Here is a 16571-nt window from a genome sequence, read left to right as displayed (position 1 = left end):
GGAATTGCCCTCTACTCACTCTACATTGTTCGCTCTTTCAACTCTCGTTTCCATTTACCCTCTGCATCGAGATGGACCTCATCATTCCTTGCTTCCCCGCGTCTTGACCTTGGTGGGGCAGAATTCAAGTGAGCTTGGTGAGATTTCTCAGCGGAAGTCTGGCCGCATATGTCACCAACGATGGACGGAGAAACATCGTGCTTTCCGAGTCCGTGATTGACAACTTCATCGCCGTTTGAGGCCATCGGACAACCGGGAAGTTTGACGACATGATGAGGAAGATTGCCGCAAAGATGGGTCGAGTGACCGGCCGCAAGCCCCTCCTGGCGGGGTACGGTCCCGATTTTCCGCACTATTTGAAGTGCATGGCCCGGACGCTGCGTTTCTTCACATGCAACTCAACAACCCGTGAAGCACCAGGTCAATGGTCGAAGGAGAAGCCGTCCAGATAACGTTGCACAGAGCAGTGCCATACCCTCAAGATGACTACACCACCGAACCGGAGGCTCATCGGCCTTTCGACGAAGATGTACTTCCCGCTCCAACGCACGCTCGACTTCATCGCCACAGTTCAGACACAACTAGACGCCCTGTCTTCAACATCTCTGGAAAACGTCGACATCTTCATCATTCCCGATTTCATCTCCATCCACCCCGTCAGCGAAGCCCTCAAGTCTTCAGCTGTGCCAATCCGGCTGGGCGCACAAGACTGCCACTGGGATGACTTTGGAGCCTTCACCGGAGAAGTTAGCCCGGCTGTCCTACGTGAAACGGGCGTCTCAATCGTCGAGATCGGACATGCGGAAAGAAGGAGAATATTTGGCGAGACCGATGAGGTCGTGGCCAAGAAAGCCGCCGCGGCGAGCAGGAACGGGATGGCGCCTTTGATTTGTATCGGCGAAAAGACAAAGGGAGACTTGAGCATCGCACTGGGAGAGTGTCAAGTCCAGATTGATCAGTCCCTGGCGGACGTGCCTGAGTCTGCCGAAGTTATCATCGCGTATGAGCCTGTCTGGGCGATTGGCGCAAGCGAGCCGGCCAGCGAGGGCCACGTTATTGAGGTGGTCAAGGGGATTAGGGCATTTGAGAGCGTTAAGAGGAGAACGGGCACGACTAGAGTCATTTATGGCGGCAGTGCTGGGCCGGGCTTGTTTGAGAAGCTGGGCGAGGCCGTCGATGGGCTGTTTCTTGGGCGGTTTGGGCATGATGTGCCAAGATTCCTCACCACTGTATCGGAAGTGGCTTCTTTCAAGGCTTAGACTCAATCTTCTCAAAAGCTATAGACATGTGGTAGACGTGCATTGTAAATGCTCATTCTGGTTGTCGCTAGACGGGGCGAACTTCATTTTTACATCTCTTGGGTTTTCTGAATGCTTGACTTTGACTCTTGCATCGCTTATAACTCGGCAGATTCTCTTCGCGCTTCCGAACCTCCAAGCGCCCCCAGAAGCCCCTCGTTTCTCGATGGCCAGACATTGCCGACGTTGGGTAAAGCCCGAAGAGTGTCCATGTTGTGATTCCCAGTCTCAATGACTACCCCAGAGAAGATCGCATGATCAAATCTCTTCACTACCTTGGTTCTTTCATCCGCTGTCAACTTGTTGATGAGAGCTTCTCTATCTTCATCCTGTGGGGCGAGTATCAGCGCATCCCGCGGGGCACAGACAGTTGAGTCGATGGTAAGAACACACCTTGCTGCTGCCAAACTCGATGATGAACTTCTCACCCATTGCGGAGACTATACACGCAATCAAAAGTGCAAAGATGTATGATCGCATTGATCAAGAGTGATATCGAAATACGTTTGGAGACTGTGTTGTTGTCGTTGTGAAGTTGGGTTGACCAGTGGCGTGGCAGAAGCGCCCGTGATTACGCGCTCACAGGTGCAACAATCACCTTCCTAAAAGGGGGCTCTAGCATCAACTCGTCTTTTCGCTTGTATTTCTTGCAGCGAAGTACATCACATCCCAATTGCACAAACAAAATGCATCTCAAAGTCGTTTCCATCCACCATCAAACACAGGGGAAGCCAAAGCCCAGATGTCTAAACATTTGCCCCCTTCGCTTGCAAACATGATGAACTACCAAGGTCCACCAGCCGCTTGGCTCTGCGTGGCTGCGTGGGGTTTTCAGCAGGTATCATCCCCTGTTAGCAATACATCCTTAGCAATTCAAGAAATGGATCTCATCATCATTAGTTTCCATTGAAATAAACGTTCACTCTCGCCGATATTACCTGTCTTTCGGTCACATCAGTTATGAGATGGCCCCCAAGATTGCCTTAACCGAGGGCGCTTGTCTTGACTGCCTTACCAATTCATGGCCGATATCGCAAGCCTGCGCGCCCTTCAGGATGCCCCACGTCATTAGTACATGTAGAAACTTTTACTCATGCCAAAGAAAGCACCCAAGCTGAACTTCATCGGAGCTATTCAAACCTGCAGTTGGAGTTGCATCTGCATCGTATCAAGATACGAAAACACATTGGATTGGTAATCAAGTCGATATAACTTCGAAGGAATTTCTCTACACTTACGTTAAGCAATTCCTTCCAACCTGCACGTCTTTCCAGACTAAGTCGGTGCTCACCATGTCGTACACCGAGGAGCAAATTGATCGATACCTCCACCACACCAACTACCCGCGGGAGAAACATGCATCGGATCGGCTGCAGCTCTTGAAGGAACTCCAGGCTCATCAACTTGCCCGAGTTCCCTTCGAGAGTTTGACCCTGCACTACTCAAAGCACCGCCTGATTTCCATTGATCTTGAGGATCTCTTCGACAAGGTTGTAGTCCAGGGTAAAGGCGGTTATTGCATGGAGCTGAACGCCTTATTCGGTGCTATCCTCAAGGGACTCGACTTTAGTCTCGTCAGCGTTGGTGCAAAGATCAAGGGAGATGAGAGGTTCGGCGGATGGTAGGCATTTGTGCGAACTCCAATAACAACTTAGCGCTGACCTTGGGCAGGTCCCATATGCTCAACATCGTCACGATCGAAGCTCAGCGCTACCTAGTCGACGTCGGGTTCGGCAAATGAGCAACCATGATTCCCGTGCCCTTGAACAAAGAGATCGGCCACGAGTTCACCACCATCGCTCCCCTGCGAGGCAAGCTCGTCTACCAAAAGCTAGACCAAAACACGGATTCGAGCCAGCGCATGTGGGTGTACTCTTCAACCGACACCGCCGATGGCCCCTTCCGAGAGCGTAACTGCTTCATAGAGCAAGAATTTTTCCCTGAGGACTTTGAAGTCATGAACTATGCCGTCATGATGAGACCAACCAGCTACTTTGTCAAGACGGTCTTGTGCATGCGGACGATTCTAAATACTGAGACGAGAGAGGCCGAAGGCACTATTGTGCTGCACAAGGATGAGGTGAAGCGCAAGATTGGCGACAAGGTTGAGGTTTTGGAGACGTTGAATAGCGAGGCTGAGCGCGTGCGGGCTATCGAGAAGTACTTTTACATCTCACTTACACCCGCGGAACAGAAGGCTATCAAGGGTATGCCTCAGGAGTCGTTGGAGAAGAAGTAGCAGAGGGACATTGTGACATTTACTGTTGGATCTCTGTGGAGGCAATACTACTGTATTGGATCTGATGATGATGATGATAGGAAAAGCTGAGCGCTGGCTGGGCTGGATATCTGGGCAAGGTGTAGGTGGGGCAGCTCCGAGATGTGAAGGAGCTGCCTCACGTGACCCACCTGCACCTGCCACACCGCCCCTCAGGCCAGCCACAGTGAAAACTATCGTACATGTGAGAAGCAGGCTCAAATACCGACAATCCCAATTAGTCCTCCGCTGTATCCCATGCTCCGCCTATATCCTCCGTCCTGTGCCTGAGCCAAATAATCCTTTATCCCTTGTTTGTTCGGTCGGGTATAAGGATATCTATATGCTCATTTGCAAGCGATTTTCGTAAGGCCAAGCATTTTGACGAAGTTGGCGTGCTTCTCGTGATTTAACGGCTTCGTGAGTCCGTCAGCAGGCATGTCATGTGTTCGGATAAGTTTGAGGTTGAACAAGCCGTTTTTGACTTGATCGATGATCCACTTGTATCGTAGATCGATGTTCCTGGTTCGCGCCTGGTTTAGTGGATTCGTTACGTTGATCAGCGCGTTGCGGGAATCAGTAAATAGGACCGTAGGACGAGGTTGAGTGCAGCCGAGAAGTCTCAGCAGCTTATGAACCCATTGGACCGAAAGTCCCGTTGGAGTAAGGTTAATGAATTCAGCTTCCGTAGAGCTGGTTGTGACGTAAGTCTGTTTCTTCGACTTCCATATCACTGGGCCACCGGCAAGGATAACGACGTATCCTCCAGTGCTCACTCGGGTAAGGTGACAGTCGCCAAAGGCCGCGTCGCTGGCAGCATGGAGTCCGAGGTCATCAATAGGCATAGAAGCGTCAAAGGTGATGCCGAGGTCGACTGTGCCAGTGAGGTATCTCATGAGGTGCTTGATTGCTGCGAAGTGGTGCTCACCAGGACGGCTGTTGGCTTCGCAGAGTTTGCTAGTTGCGTAAGTTATATCGGGGCGCGTACCGGTCGAGAGGAAATTAATAGAGCCTGTCATTTGCAAGTACAGCTTGCAACGGTCAGTTTCAACTGGTTCATACTCAACTGGCCACTTGGCGACGATATTATAATCCATTGGTGTACGGACTGGATGGAGGTCCACGTATCCGAACTTCTGAAGCATCCTGCGACAGAATTCGGCTTGTGATAGGTGGAGGGTCTTGGCTCTCTCATTGCGACAGACTTCGTAACCTAGGAATCTCTGAACGTCTCCCAGTTCTTTCATGCTGACAAATGACTTAAGGAGATCCTTGACTTTGCGAATAGTGTTCCGGTCTGGAGCAGCGATGACGTTGTCATCAACATACATCAAAACAATGCAGTTGTACTCGTCATGGATAAAAAGGCAGACTTCGCCTTCAATAGCTCGAAAACCGAGGTCAGTCATGTGACCTTTGATCTTGTTGAACCACCATACAGGTGCCATGGGGTGGCCGTAAAGGGCACGCTTGAGGAGGCAGACTTTGTCTCCTTGGCGATAGCCATGGGGCTGCTGGACGTACACCTTGGTATCGTCCGGGATAGAGGCGTGAAGAAAAGCTGTGTCGTAATCGAATAACTCTGCGATGTAGGTCTTGGTTGCAACAACAGCAAAGAAAACACGGATAGAGGTTGCATTAGCGACAGCTGCGTACAATTGTTCAGCGGACCAGTCAGATACCGCGTGGTTGCCACAGACAACCCATCGGGCACGATATCTGCCGTCAGACTTGATATCGCATATCCATTGGCCAGGAAGAACCTTTTCTCCGGTTGGAGGGTCAACGAGTTCCCAGGCTTCGGCTTGCTGTAGCGCCTTGATTTGCTTATCAAAAGCAGGTTGCCACTTGTCCCACTCAGGACCCTCTTTGGCCTGCTTGAAAGTGCGAGGTACGGTTGGACCAGCGAGTGCGGCAGCGGCGATGGCAGATAATACTGGAGGCTGGTTGTCTTCCCACACAACTGTGTCAAGGCTGACATAGGCTTGTTGATAACCATCAGACTTGGCATACGTGTTGCCTCGGAGAGAGCAACCGCTGAAACCGCCCCTCTTCTTGACCCAAGTGCCCTGTGAGTTTCTGACATGCTCACGTGTTGAGGCTCTGTTTGGTTGGCTTGGAGGAGGGCGAGATTGACGAGTTCGTCTAGTTGGTTGTGTTGTAGGTTGAAGATCGTGATCTTCTGTGGCAACTACTATAGTTGCTTCATCTATATCCTGTTGGATAGCTTCTTCGATAGCGTTATCGAAAGATGTATCAGTATCGTGCTGTTGAACAGTTATGTTAGCAGACATCTGCTGATCAATAGGGCTGTCTGGTTCAGGGGTTGGAAGAGGGTTTTGGGTAGTTGCCTCTTCGGCAGACTTGTTGTCAGTGGTTTCGTCCTGGCGGTCAGGAGTGCTGGACGACTTCTGTGCTCCTTCATACTCAACAGATGAGGTGCTGGTGTCTGGATCAGCAAAAATGGCATCGTGATCAATGGTTGGGTCATTGTCTTCGTCCTGGTGCTTGCCCTGTTCATAGAAACGAACATCGCGGCAGCGGTATACCTTGTGGCTTTGAGGTACGTAGACGTAGAAGAGATGGCCGTGAAGTGAGTCGTATCCAACCAGATATCCCTTGATGGCTCTTGTCTCCATCTCATTGGCGCGGGCTGGTTGCAATGACCCCTTGCGGTGGAGATAGGCAACGCAGCCGAAAGTGCGGATATGGTGGATATACGGTACGTGATGGGCTTCGTCAAGATTGAGATCTTTCGCGAGCATCTCGTGGGGGCTGAGATGGCCTGGATTGGTTGCTTTGGGCAACAGGTTGGCAATCGTGATGACTGTGGTGACGGCATAGTCCCAGAGATAATCAGGAAGGTTGGCGTCAATCAGCATGGTTCGGGCCGCCTCTGCAAAAGTCCGGCCAGCTCGCTCTGCCTTTCCATTCATGCTTGGGGTGTCAGCAACAGTCAATTTGACTTTAATGCCTCGTTTGGTGTACAGCTCCTGCGAAAGAGCATTGAAAAGCTCGGTGCCGTTGTCTATTTGAAACGCCTTAATCGAAAGGTTGGTCTGGTTTTCGAAGAAGTTGATGAATTCTTCGATACGATCAAGCACTTCGTCAGCACACTTGCTCTTGAGCAAGTATCGCCACTGGAAGCCTGTACGCGCGTCGATCATGTGAATTAGATAACGTGACTTTGTATAGGACAAGGGTTCGAATTGTACCAAGTCCATGTGAATGAGATGACCGGGCTGGGCCTCTCGAATGGGGGTTTCTCTGCTGATGAGTTGTTGAGATTTGCCTAGGTGGCAAGCCTCGCAGTGAAAGGTGTCAATTTCTTGTTGAGGAAAAGTTATGCCCACACGACGGCAGGCTTCAACGACCCTGCTCTTGCCCGCGTGGCAAAGTCGCTTGTGCATAAGGTCAAATGTGACTTTGTTGTTATTCTTGCTTACCATAGCAAGGTTAAGGGCCGCGTTAATTTTCGGGCCTTCGTAGTTGTTGGTGACGATAACGGCAACATTGTTATGCCAAACATTGGCGATCGCGACGTTGTTTCCAATGTGGATAGTGTCGTCGCTGACCTTGTAGCCCTGCTGACGGAGTGTGCCTTGACTCAGCAGGTTGACTGGGCAGTCAGGGCAGTACTGTACATCCTCAATTGACCAGTCGACCACCTTGTTGCTGTCATCTGGATCAACGGCAGTGAAGTAAACCGTGCCGTAACCAGCTGGCGATGCGTACTGACCGTTGGCGACTTCCATGGGTGGCAGTATTGCCTCGGTGAAGGAGGTGAACCAACTGAGGTTGTTGAAAGTGGTTCGCGAGCACCCGGAATCCAGGATAATGTCGTCACGGTTAATTCTGCCCGTTGCCATCGAAGTTGAGCACGGCAAGACTGTATGTCCCATTGTGTTCTGGTGGAGAACGTTCGGCGTAGCCTTGACCGCGACTGCCTTACCCTCCCGGCATTCGGAGGTACAAGTATGAGCAGCAGCTTTCTTGAGCAGGTTCTCACGGTACTTATGGTTGGATGGGATGAGGTCGGGATGGGCGACCCAGCAAGAGGTAGTCGCATGTTTCTTGCCGCAGTGTTGGCAGTCAGGACCATTGTAGTTGTTGTTAGGTCGCTGATTGTTGTTTGAGGTGTTACCGGAGGCCTTGTTGTTGCCGTTGCTGTTGTTTCCAACGGCGACGTAGCCCTTCGCGGCATTGAGTGAAGCAGTCCTTTCGGCATTGGCCTTGAATGTGAGATCGCGTGTGAGATCTTCAAGAGTCTTGGTGTTGTCCTCGACGTACTTGTCGTAAAGTGCTGGATATTCTTGTTGGCATCCGTTGAGTAGGATGAACATGGCTTTCTTGTGCCAAGAGGGGACCAGCTCATCGATACGACGAATGAGATACTGGCCACGCTGGAGATACTTATGAGTATCTGAGAAGTCCTTTCGCTTGAGGTTGCAGAGCTCTCGAACGAGCTCGGCGACGGCATCCTCTGAAATCTTGGGGATGATGGTCTTCAATTTGTTCATGAGAAGGAAGGGGTTGCGGTCAGCCGTCTTGATGTCGTATCCATCAGCGAGGAGACGATCGAGGACTTTGCTGATTGATGCGATGATGATGCCGTACGTTTCAATGCGCTGGCTCTTCCAAGTAGTGAAGGCCACAGCCTGCGCTGGAGTGATAGGATCATCGCGATGGGGTTGAGAGACGTCTTCATCGACGTACTTCTCGTAATCGAGAGTCTCAAGGGTGAGATGCAGTACTGCGTACCATTGGTCCCAATTTTCTTCTCCCTTGAGGTCGGGCACCTCCCAGCGGGCGCGGTTGCCAGCCATGATGACGATGGAGGTGAAAGGGTCGTGATAGTGTGTGTATAGGTGTAGACGGCCTGTACGGTCGCGTCTGTTGTTGTTTTTTGAGGAATCTGTACCTCTGCCGTTGCCAGTCGCGACGCCGCGATCTCTGGTCGACAGATTAGTAACTGCTCAATTGAACGGGCTCTACGCAGAGCTGGGCGATCAATTCATATGGGGTAAAAAGAAAAAGAGTCAACGCTGGGCTCTCATAACCTGTGGAGGCAATACTACTGTATTGGATCTGATGATGATGATGATAGGAAAAGCTGAGCGCTGGCTGGGCTGGATATCTGGGCAAGGTGTAGGTGGGGCAGCTCCGAGATGTGAAGGAGCTGCCTCACGTGACCCACCTGCACCTGCCACAATCTCTGAGCAGTCGGCAGAAAAGATGGATCCGGAAGGCGGTATGGGCACTTACAAACGGCCCTTTCACTTATATACCACTTCTGGAAGATCGTGGGCTCTGCCCACAATCTCCTCCTTCCACCTCAAGACGCAGCAATAATAGACCAGTATTGACCCTTCGTTCCAACCGTACGGTTGCCCTGCTGACGTGTATACCAACATTTACTATCTTAGAACGTAGAAGGAATCTTGATATTGTTCGGCCTCGACACATCACTGAGCGGGAATGTCAATTTTGTCTGCTAATTTCATCGAGCGGTCAACTGCAAAACCCACAAATAGCTGGATCTGGGCCCTTGGGCTGTACATACTGAAGAAAAACTCGTTGCCCACGCAGTTGGCTTGCGGTTCTACTGTGGAACTTTTTAATCCTCCAGAATTCAGCTCGAGGAACATGCCACCAACACCTTGCCAATTCCAGTCTGTTTCATCCGCCGCTACATCGAAAGTAAGTCTGTTTTTGTGATGACCTATGTGATGAGGACCTTCCTCCAGCAAATTCTCATGTTCTTGGAGTTGAAGTTGCTCCTCTTGACTTTGGTCGGGTCCGCCAGTAGCCTCGGAGATGGCACTCCCCGGTTCCACATACTTGTTCATCTCGCAATATTGTCCTGAAATCATGGATATGCCGTTCCGCGTCATCTTGATGGTGCCGAGTGCTGGAACTTTAAGCTGTAAGCACCGACTGCCACAAGCAACTCCTGATTTAGCAGATGCGTTCCCCGGCGATCTTCCCATACGGCTAGCAGCATCCGCTTCGATATCTGATAAGGCCTCTAGCATGGCAGCGGTTTGATTCAGCAGGGAGTCACTGCTGGAACTGTCTACTTCCAGCATGAGTTCGATGGCTTCCTGAACCAAAGCACGATCACTCGCTCTCTGATGGACGAGGAAATCAACCACATCAGAGCCACGATTCCATCTCTCGATATGTGCGATGAGCAAGCTGAGGCATGCTGTGAAGGCGGAGAAGTCGATGGCTCTACAGCAAAACGCGATGTGATTCGTGCATCGAAACTTGATATAGCGACTTGGGAGCTCGCGGCTCGCGTTTGAACACGCCGCTCTGCTGTACTCGTAATTTGCGCCGCAGTTGGATTGTAGCATGTAGGGAAGGTGGAGGAGGATCAACAGATTGAAGTGAGTGATCTGGAGTAAAATTTGAAGGATGACTTTAAGCTTTCCCTTATCACTTTGCTTTGAAGTGTGCTGCCTCAGTCGAGTGCTTGAAACTAGCCACCAATCGGCAGGCATCCACTGGGCAGCCACCTGCAGCATTTGGTCAACTTGTTGCGTGACCCCGAAGTCCCCAAGCTGAATGCTCTCGTTTCGAACGGTGATGTGGCGCATTATCTGACTGTGACTACGCTCAAGATGGTCGTAGGGGGATTCCTCAGGGGTAAACTTGGCGTTTGCCGTATACGGGTGGGTCATCAAGAGTTGTAGCAGGTAGACCGAGCATGAGGGCCAAGTACCTCTCCTGGCTCAAAAGCCTATGCCACATGAGCGATGCTGAGGCTTTGGTTTGGGGATCGAGTATTATCAGTTTGTCTGGTTGATCATGATGCAGGCCAATTAGTTGGGCAAGACCGATAGCTCTTCGAAGCACCATCCAAGCGCGACGCAGATTGCCCGCATTGGTGTAAAAGACAACTGTCGGATTGGAAGTCCAATTCGGCCGCGAGTAGGGGCAGAGCATGGGCCACCTCGAGGTGGTACACTTAGACCTCGACTACCCACCCAACCTCCGGTTGGAATCTCCCTTCTACTCCTTACGCAGAATCAATCAATACAGAGATATTGATACTTCGTCACCCCAGGACCCTACGGTTCGAACCAAATTCCCTGTGAAAGGAATACCAACAACAACCTCAAGAATTAAGCATTCCAGGCCTTCTTGTGAGCTCATGACTTCATCGTTTCCGGTCACGCATGAGACACCGCTGAGATACTTCTGAACGGCATCTTCCGCACAGCATCCGAGATCCAGTTGGTTCGCAATGGGCGTAGAAGCAGGTAGATTCTGCAGGCCGTTGGCGAGGTAAAGCAACGTCCGGGCAAGGAGCACCGGGTGGCTTGAGGATCTGGGTAGGGAAGACAAGGCCGAGACTGATCTGTTCTTGCCCCGAAATAGATCTTGGTAGGGTAACGTGAAGAACTGGAGGAAAGCCGCAGTGTAGCCCGCCGAGATGATCGAATTTGCATCTTGTTGGGATGGGAGCAATACATGGAGCATACGAGACAACCCTGCATATTCTTCATCCATGCCTCCATTAGTTTCCGACAGATTATCCTGCAACGAGTAATCGACGTCGTCGAACTAGCTCTACCGTCAGAAATCGTACCAGACACGAGAGGGGCCTAGACGTACCAGAATACTGTCAAAAACTTGTATGCTCGGACAGGGGGTAGCAGCCAGAGACCTTGACGGTGGTTCCGGTTGCGTAGACTCTGGCCTTAGTGGTGCTTGCTCGCTCGAGGATCCGGAGGCAGCTAGGTTCTGGGAAAGACGCTCTGCTCCCGGTGTGAGAAGACTGGCTACTTGAGTCATCTGTTCGAGTAGCGCTTCGGCCCTTCGCAATGTCGCCTCTATTTCCTGCTGTTTCCCAACCGCACGATCTTGTTCTATCGCATCGTTATCGTATTCCTGGGTCCGACAAGCGGCGTCGCGGCGTTGACATTAAATGCAGATGTCTTGAGATTGGTCCGAGTATTGACACCGAACCTTTCTTCGTTTGCCTAGCAGCCATTGAACCGTTAGTGGAAATGTTATGGTCAGGGAAGCACGGGTACGCCATACACTCCCAGCAGCTTGTTGTTCCCTTGCGAATCTTGCGCTTCTTGGGCGCATGCCCCTCGGCTATGGGCGATGGGGCGAGATCTTGGCTCGGCATGCTCTAAGTGCGTATTATCAGAAGAGATGGACGACGAAGGAATATGAAGAAGCAAGGTGAGGTCAGGAAGGGACACAGGAAAGGAAATCGAGGAGATGATCGAAGAAGGCGAGGAAACAACAGCAGTAACGACGCGCTGTTGACTTCTCAGCTCCTGCCTCTATGGCAGACGCGGCAGCGCGCCGTGCGCGGGGAGGAGTCGAAACGCGAGTCACGGGAAGTCACGTTTTCCTTGGCCCAGTGGGCAAGCCCTCACTCGTCGGGGCAAACACCGAGTACCGGACCGGGATTGGAATCCCGGAAAAGTGGGTCTCGGTGCAATACCTCCCGTGTTGCGCCGGTGCCGCGCCGGCCAAAGCTGTGAAGGCATGCTTGAGCAGAATATGGCATCGCAGCCATTTGAAAGCTCAAATACGCCTTACATCTCACTCAGGGGGGGTATGTATTGGGACCACACCCGTAGAGACAACATGACTTGAGTTCACAGATCCGAAGATTATTATTACCTTCCTATAATGCCTATACGTGCCATTCAATCCAAAACGCTTTCTCTTGCCATGCTATGACTTCAATATCTTCTGCATATTTCAATACCTTGTCGTCCTGGAACACTTAAACGGTTTGTTGGAGCGCGTATCTTCGGACAGGCTGTAGTTGACCGTGTCGAATCGTGTCAGGTCCGATGTGATGGGGTCGACGGACTTACTGGTAGCATAGCTACGTTTAAAGGCAAAGTCTTCCCAAGAAACATACTTTCTTAAATAGCAGCGTAAAGGCGAGAGCAGAAAGGTCAACGTACAGGATCCCAGATGTCTCGAACGTGTCACTATGAAGGGTGTAGCTCTGAAGGCTTTGCAAAGGAAGTCGAATACATCTCAATCTCAGCACTGATCGTAGAATTCGTCCTAGCCCACGCCCTGAGCGTCGACGGCAGCCTGCTCATTAAAGTTCGAGTGCAGTGCGACGATGGTGCCCGTCTAGAAGATGCTTCGGATTATGTCTGATAACGTTGGAACGGTCTTGACGTGGACTCTACCCAGGTGAAGGTTCTCGATGAACCTCTTGAAGTTGTGCTGATCGGCTGGCGGGTTGTGAATAGCCATCTAGACTACTACATCACGCGTAAATGCGGAAGTTTCGATGATTAAGACGTCGACTTTACCCTTGGCTCATCTTCATGGCACGACGAGAGGATGAAGGTTGTGATAGAGCAGCCGGATTGCCTTAGATCCTACGGAAAGTCTACAGTGGACCGGCCGATCTCCGATTCCGCAACACGGCAGAGCATCTGACGAGCTGTGCCCGGTATGGTCTGGGTGGTATTGAAACACTTGAAGTTCTTGCCAAATCATCGCATGCATGTTCCATGCCAATCCATATTGTATCTAGTCATTGAGTATCTAGTCTTAGACAGGTGGCCTCCTTTGAGATAGTCACAAGATGCGCTTATGCTCCCGCCACCACGGCCAGACCATCGTAGATCATCCTCTTCACCTCGTAGAAAGTGCTGCGGTGCTGCATCATCGTCGCCGCATCCGCAATACCCACGCTCTCCACCTCCACCTTGCCCGTGCTCGTCTTCCGTACCGCCACCGCGCCGTTGATCACCAGCGTACCCTCGCCACGGAACTCGGCCGTGTATCCCGCTGACTGCATCGCTCGCCTCAGATCCGTGAGCCTCAAGTCGCCCACGTGTAGCGGTTGTGCGACCGAACGCACAGCAGATGCCATGTTTGAAGGCAACAAGTCCAGCGTGGGTACCACCTCGATCTCGGCAGCCTCGTCTTCTCCCTCCTCCTCCTTCTTGACCTCCTCGCCTGCTTCGGCATCTTCGGTCTCTGTCTTCTGCCTCTTGTTGGCCCCGTCGTCCTTATCGATGAGCTTTTCCTTGGCCAAAGCCTCCGCAATGAGCTGACCTGTGACAGTCACGACGCCCAGGCCGCGAACATTCTGCCACTTGAGCTTCTTCACCAGGCTGTCTGCCAGCTTCACCACCCATGCGTTGGTGTCGACACTTGCGTCTACCCAGGCACCCATTGCTGGCGTGTACACATCGATCGCGCTCTCCTCGGACGCTCCGATCTGGGCGGCCAGCAGTTTCTTGCAGTCTGCTGCGAGGGCTGTTGTCTCGTCCGCAGTGCCACCAACCAAGATGAGTTTCCTCGGTTGGATCAATGGGATCAACATGTTCAAACTCCTCTTGTCGTGCAATCCACTGAAATCAACAAATGCGATACGCAAGTTGACCATGACCTTCTCTGTTGATACGATCAACTTGGACGGACCCTGTATCTCCTCCTCGATAACGTCCTCCACGTCGTCGAACTCATCAGCAACATGGTCGCCTGGGCCGTTAGCGTCCAAGTCATCCGCAGAACCTGCCCTGTTATTTTGGCGTTTGTTTGCTGCTTTGTTGTTGCCGTCGTCCCACTTGCGCTTCTTTCCGAGTCGGTCGTCATCGTCATCTCTCCGCAGACCTTCGTTGTCCGGTGTATCTTCCTCCTTCTCCTCGGCACGCAGATAATCTTCGGGGCGGATCACGTCTCCGAATTGGTCGTCTCGTCTCCTCCGCATGACGAGAGGGAACGACCGTTCGCGGCCCTTCTTGCCCCTCACATCGAAGTCGTAGGCACCGCGCTTCTTCGTCAGAATGTTGATGCCGAGGTCCTCGTCTGTAAGGACAACCTTCTTGCGTGTTGCCTGGCCCATGGTTGTCGAGATGTTGAGGGCCTTGCCTTGCTGCTCATTATCGGATTCGCCAGAGTCTGAAGAGGATTCAGATGAGACATCATCGGCAGCATCTGCAGGCGCTTGCAAGGAAGCCCCACCACTACTCTGGAGCGTAGCTTGCAGCTGGCGTTGAGTCGCGAGCCACTGCTGGTACACGGTGAGCTCTTCTCCCTCCAATGCTTGCCTCTTGGCCTCCTGTATCTCCAACTCCCTGCCGCCACCGTAGACAAGCTCGAGACTGTTACCGTTACTTGACTCCTCCACCGAAGCACCATCTCTCCGTTCACTCCACCAATCCCAAAGAGTTCTGGCTATTGATGGCCTTTCAGTCTGTGACTTGGCTGGCTTATCTGTGAGGATGACCAAATTCCTAGAATCTTTTGCTAGGCCTTGGATTAGGTCTTTGGAGAAACCCCACTCCAGCGTATCGTCACTTGCGAGAATGACTCTTCCTTCTGCCTGGACATTATCCGCGGAGCCCGAGAGAAGCTTCTCGATTTGTGCCCGGCGTTCAACGAGTTTCAGGTATCTGAAGTCGAAAGGGACCCCCTCCTTGCTCCTCCCTTCGGCACCATTTGGTCGGCGTTGCCCATCAGCTACCGATTCGAATTCCCTTACGATGTTGTCGTCCATCCACTCCAACATGCTTCGTGCATATCGCAGGGTGCTCGACATGTTTCGTCCAGCGAGGTAGAGTTTTGCTGCCTTGAGACTGCCACCGTCCGTTTGCGAGTCTGTCCTCCACGCTTGTTCTAGCAGATATGCGATCTCCAAAACACGTGCGCTGGAGTCCACCGGGATAAGTGCCGTTCCTCCCCGGCTGACGCAGGTTTTGATCATGTCGACCAGCTGCTCGTCGCGTTTTGCGCGGCCGCCAGCTTGAGCAACCTTTTCCGCACCTCTACTACTGCACACCAAAGCCGTCGGCTTGCGCAGTTGTTCGATAACCTCGGCGCCGCCACCTCCAGCCCCACCTAGCCAGGCAGCTCCAGCGAAGACATTTTCCTTGGCCTGGTTCCAATCCACAGCGTAGACAATTGACTCCAGACCGTGCTGGATATGCCATATGGTTCCTCCGAGAGTGTGGCCTGCATTGTAGGCTGTAATCATGAGGCCATTGAGCGGCGGCGAGAAGGGAGACGGAAGGGGTTCGTGGGGTTGCGAGTATTTGAGAGGTTGGATGAGGGAAAAGTATCGAGTAATTTCCTCAGGGGATGGCGCTTGCAGAAGAAAGTCGCTGTCGGCCGTTGGTTGCTGAGAGAAGGAATATGCGGCCTCGGTCAGAGAGCCGTGGGGTATCTTTGTCGCGGCCAGAGGGGTGGAAGCGTAGAGGTCTTGGGTCAAGGTGCGACCTAGATCGATGACAGGTCGGGTAGCGTATACGGGGATTCTCGTAAACAAGGGGAAGTTCTTGCAGCAGTGGGAAAAAGCAGCCAAATGCGATGTTGTGGCGTGTGTCAGAAGGATGATGGACAGAGTCGGAACCTGTCTAGAGGAATGTCAGCGGTTGTCATGAAGCGCGCACCGAGTGGGAGGAAGGGTCGGTTACTTTTCAAGCTCCCGAAGCTTTTCGACATCGAATGACTCGTCCCAGCCAAGATCGATAAGAATCTTGACACCGCCATCGAGCTCAAGTATCGACTGCGACGCTGTTGAATCGGAAAGGGCGCCCTGTAGAGGGCAGAAGGTAAACATGATTGGTATCTATTCAGCAGAACCGCAATGCATTGTTTGAAGATAAAAGTCTTGGAATTGATTCGACACGGAGTCGCTTCAAGGTCCAGGCGCGGGGGCAATAACCATAGCGCTGACGCGCAGGTGTCGGACGAAAATGGATCGTTGTCGTCGTTGTTGCAAGCGCAGCGAGTCGTGAGATTTCAGGTTCGACAGAGGTGTCGCGTCAGAGAATCCAGGAACCAAAAAGTCTAAGGTTGCATGCGCTCGTTGCGTGCAAGCCTGCAAGGTGCTTTGGGTACGTACCATTGAGCACCAGGGAAGAGCAGGGGCCAGCTGAGGCCCGGCTCCGTCATAATAAAGTGCATCCTCTTGAATGACCTGGCATCGGAGCGACGGCGATCTCTTTCCGTGCCCGATTGGGACTAGGCTTTTTTGTCTCCGTCGAGTGGAGACAAGCCCGGCT

The 16571-nt window shown here is 52.1% G+C and overlaps 5 protein-coding genes across 5 annotated transcripts; 2 read left to right on the top strand and 3 right to left on the bottom strand.

Moving 5' to 3' along the window:
• Window positions 1-482: 482 nt before the first annotated feature.
• On the top strand, window positions 483-1259 carry BDP81DRAFT_328433 (triosephosphate isomerase; the record flags this gene model as incomplete). The annotated part of the gene is made up of 1 exon (XM_060585217.1): window positions 483-1259. One exon carries the CDS (start codon window positions 483-485, stop codon window positions 1257-1259), a length of 777 nt encoding a protein of 258 aa, XP_060441141.1.
• Window positions 1260-1396: 137 nt separating this feature from the next.
• Window positions 1397-1730, bottom strand: BDP81DRAFT_328706 (uncharacterized protein; the record flags this gene model as incomplete). The annotated part of the gene is made up of 2 exons (XM_060585240.1): window positions 1397-1627; window positions 1692-1730. The coding sequence occupies 2 exons, from the start codon at window positions 1728-1730 to the stop codon at window positions 1397-1399; spliced, it is 270 nt and encodes an 89-aa protein (XP_060441140.1).
• A 687-nt stretch (window positions 1731-2417) lies between these two features.
• BDP81DRAFT_483868 (N-acetyltransferase) lies at window positions 2418-3618 on the top strand. Its single transcript, XM_060595081.1, has 3 exons — window positions 2418-2919; window positions 2970-3021; window positions 3073-3618. Exons 1-3 carry the CDS (start codon window positions 2591-2593, stop codon window positions 3535-3537), a joined length of 846 nt encoding a protein of 281 aa, XP_060441139.1. The 5' UTR covers window positions 2418-2590; the 3' UTR covers window positions 3538-3618.
• Window positions 3619-8922: 5304 nt separating this feature from the next.
• Window positions 8923-11833, bottom strand: BDP81DRAFT_474512 (uncharacterized protein). Its single transcript, XM_060594690.1, has 4 exons — window positions 11608-11833; window positions 11179-11546; window positions 10720-11127; window positions 8923-10211 (listed from the first exon to the last, which is right to left on the bottom strand). The coding sequence occupies exons 2-4, from the start codon at window positions 11356-11358 to the stop codon at window positions 9021-9023; spliced, it is 1779 nt and encodes a 592-aa protein (XP_060441138.1). The 5' UTR covers window positions 11359-11546; window positions 11608-11833; the 3' UTR covers window positions 8923-9020.
• A 1110-nt stretch (window positions 11834-12943) lies between these two features.
• BDP81DRAFT_381771 (RNA-metabolising metallo-beta-lactamase) lies at window positions 12944-16321 on the bottom strand. The gene is made up of 2 exons (XM_060586895.1): window positions 15981-16321; window positions 12944-15920 (listed from the first exon to the last, which is right to left on the bottom strand). Exons 1-2 carry the CDS (start codon window positions 16124-16126, stop codon window positions 13148-13150), a joined length of 2919 nt encoding a protein of 972 aa, XP_060441137.1. The 5' UTR covers window positions 16127-16321; the 3' UTR covers window positions 12944-13147.
• Window positions 16322-16571: the final 250 nt, after the last annotated feature.

Source organism: Colletotrichum phormii (genome assembly GCF_030913505.1).
Source record: "Colletotrichum phormii strain CBS 102054 chromosome Unknown BDP81scaffold_21, whole genome shotgun sequence".
NCBI classification, from domain to species: Eukaryota; Fungi; Ascomycota; class Sordariomycetes; order Glomerellales; family Glomerellaceae; genus Colletotrichum; species Colletotrichum phormii.
The sequence above is the reverse complement of the archived record's forward strand: the minus strand, read 5'-3'. Positions and strand labels throughout refer to the sequence as shown.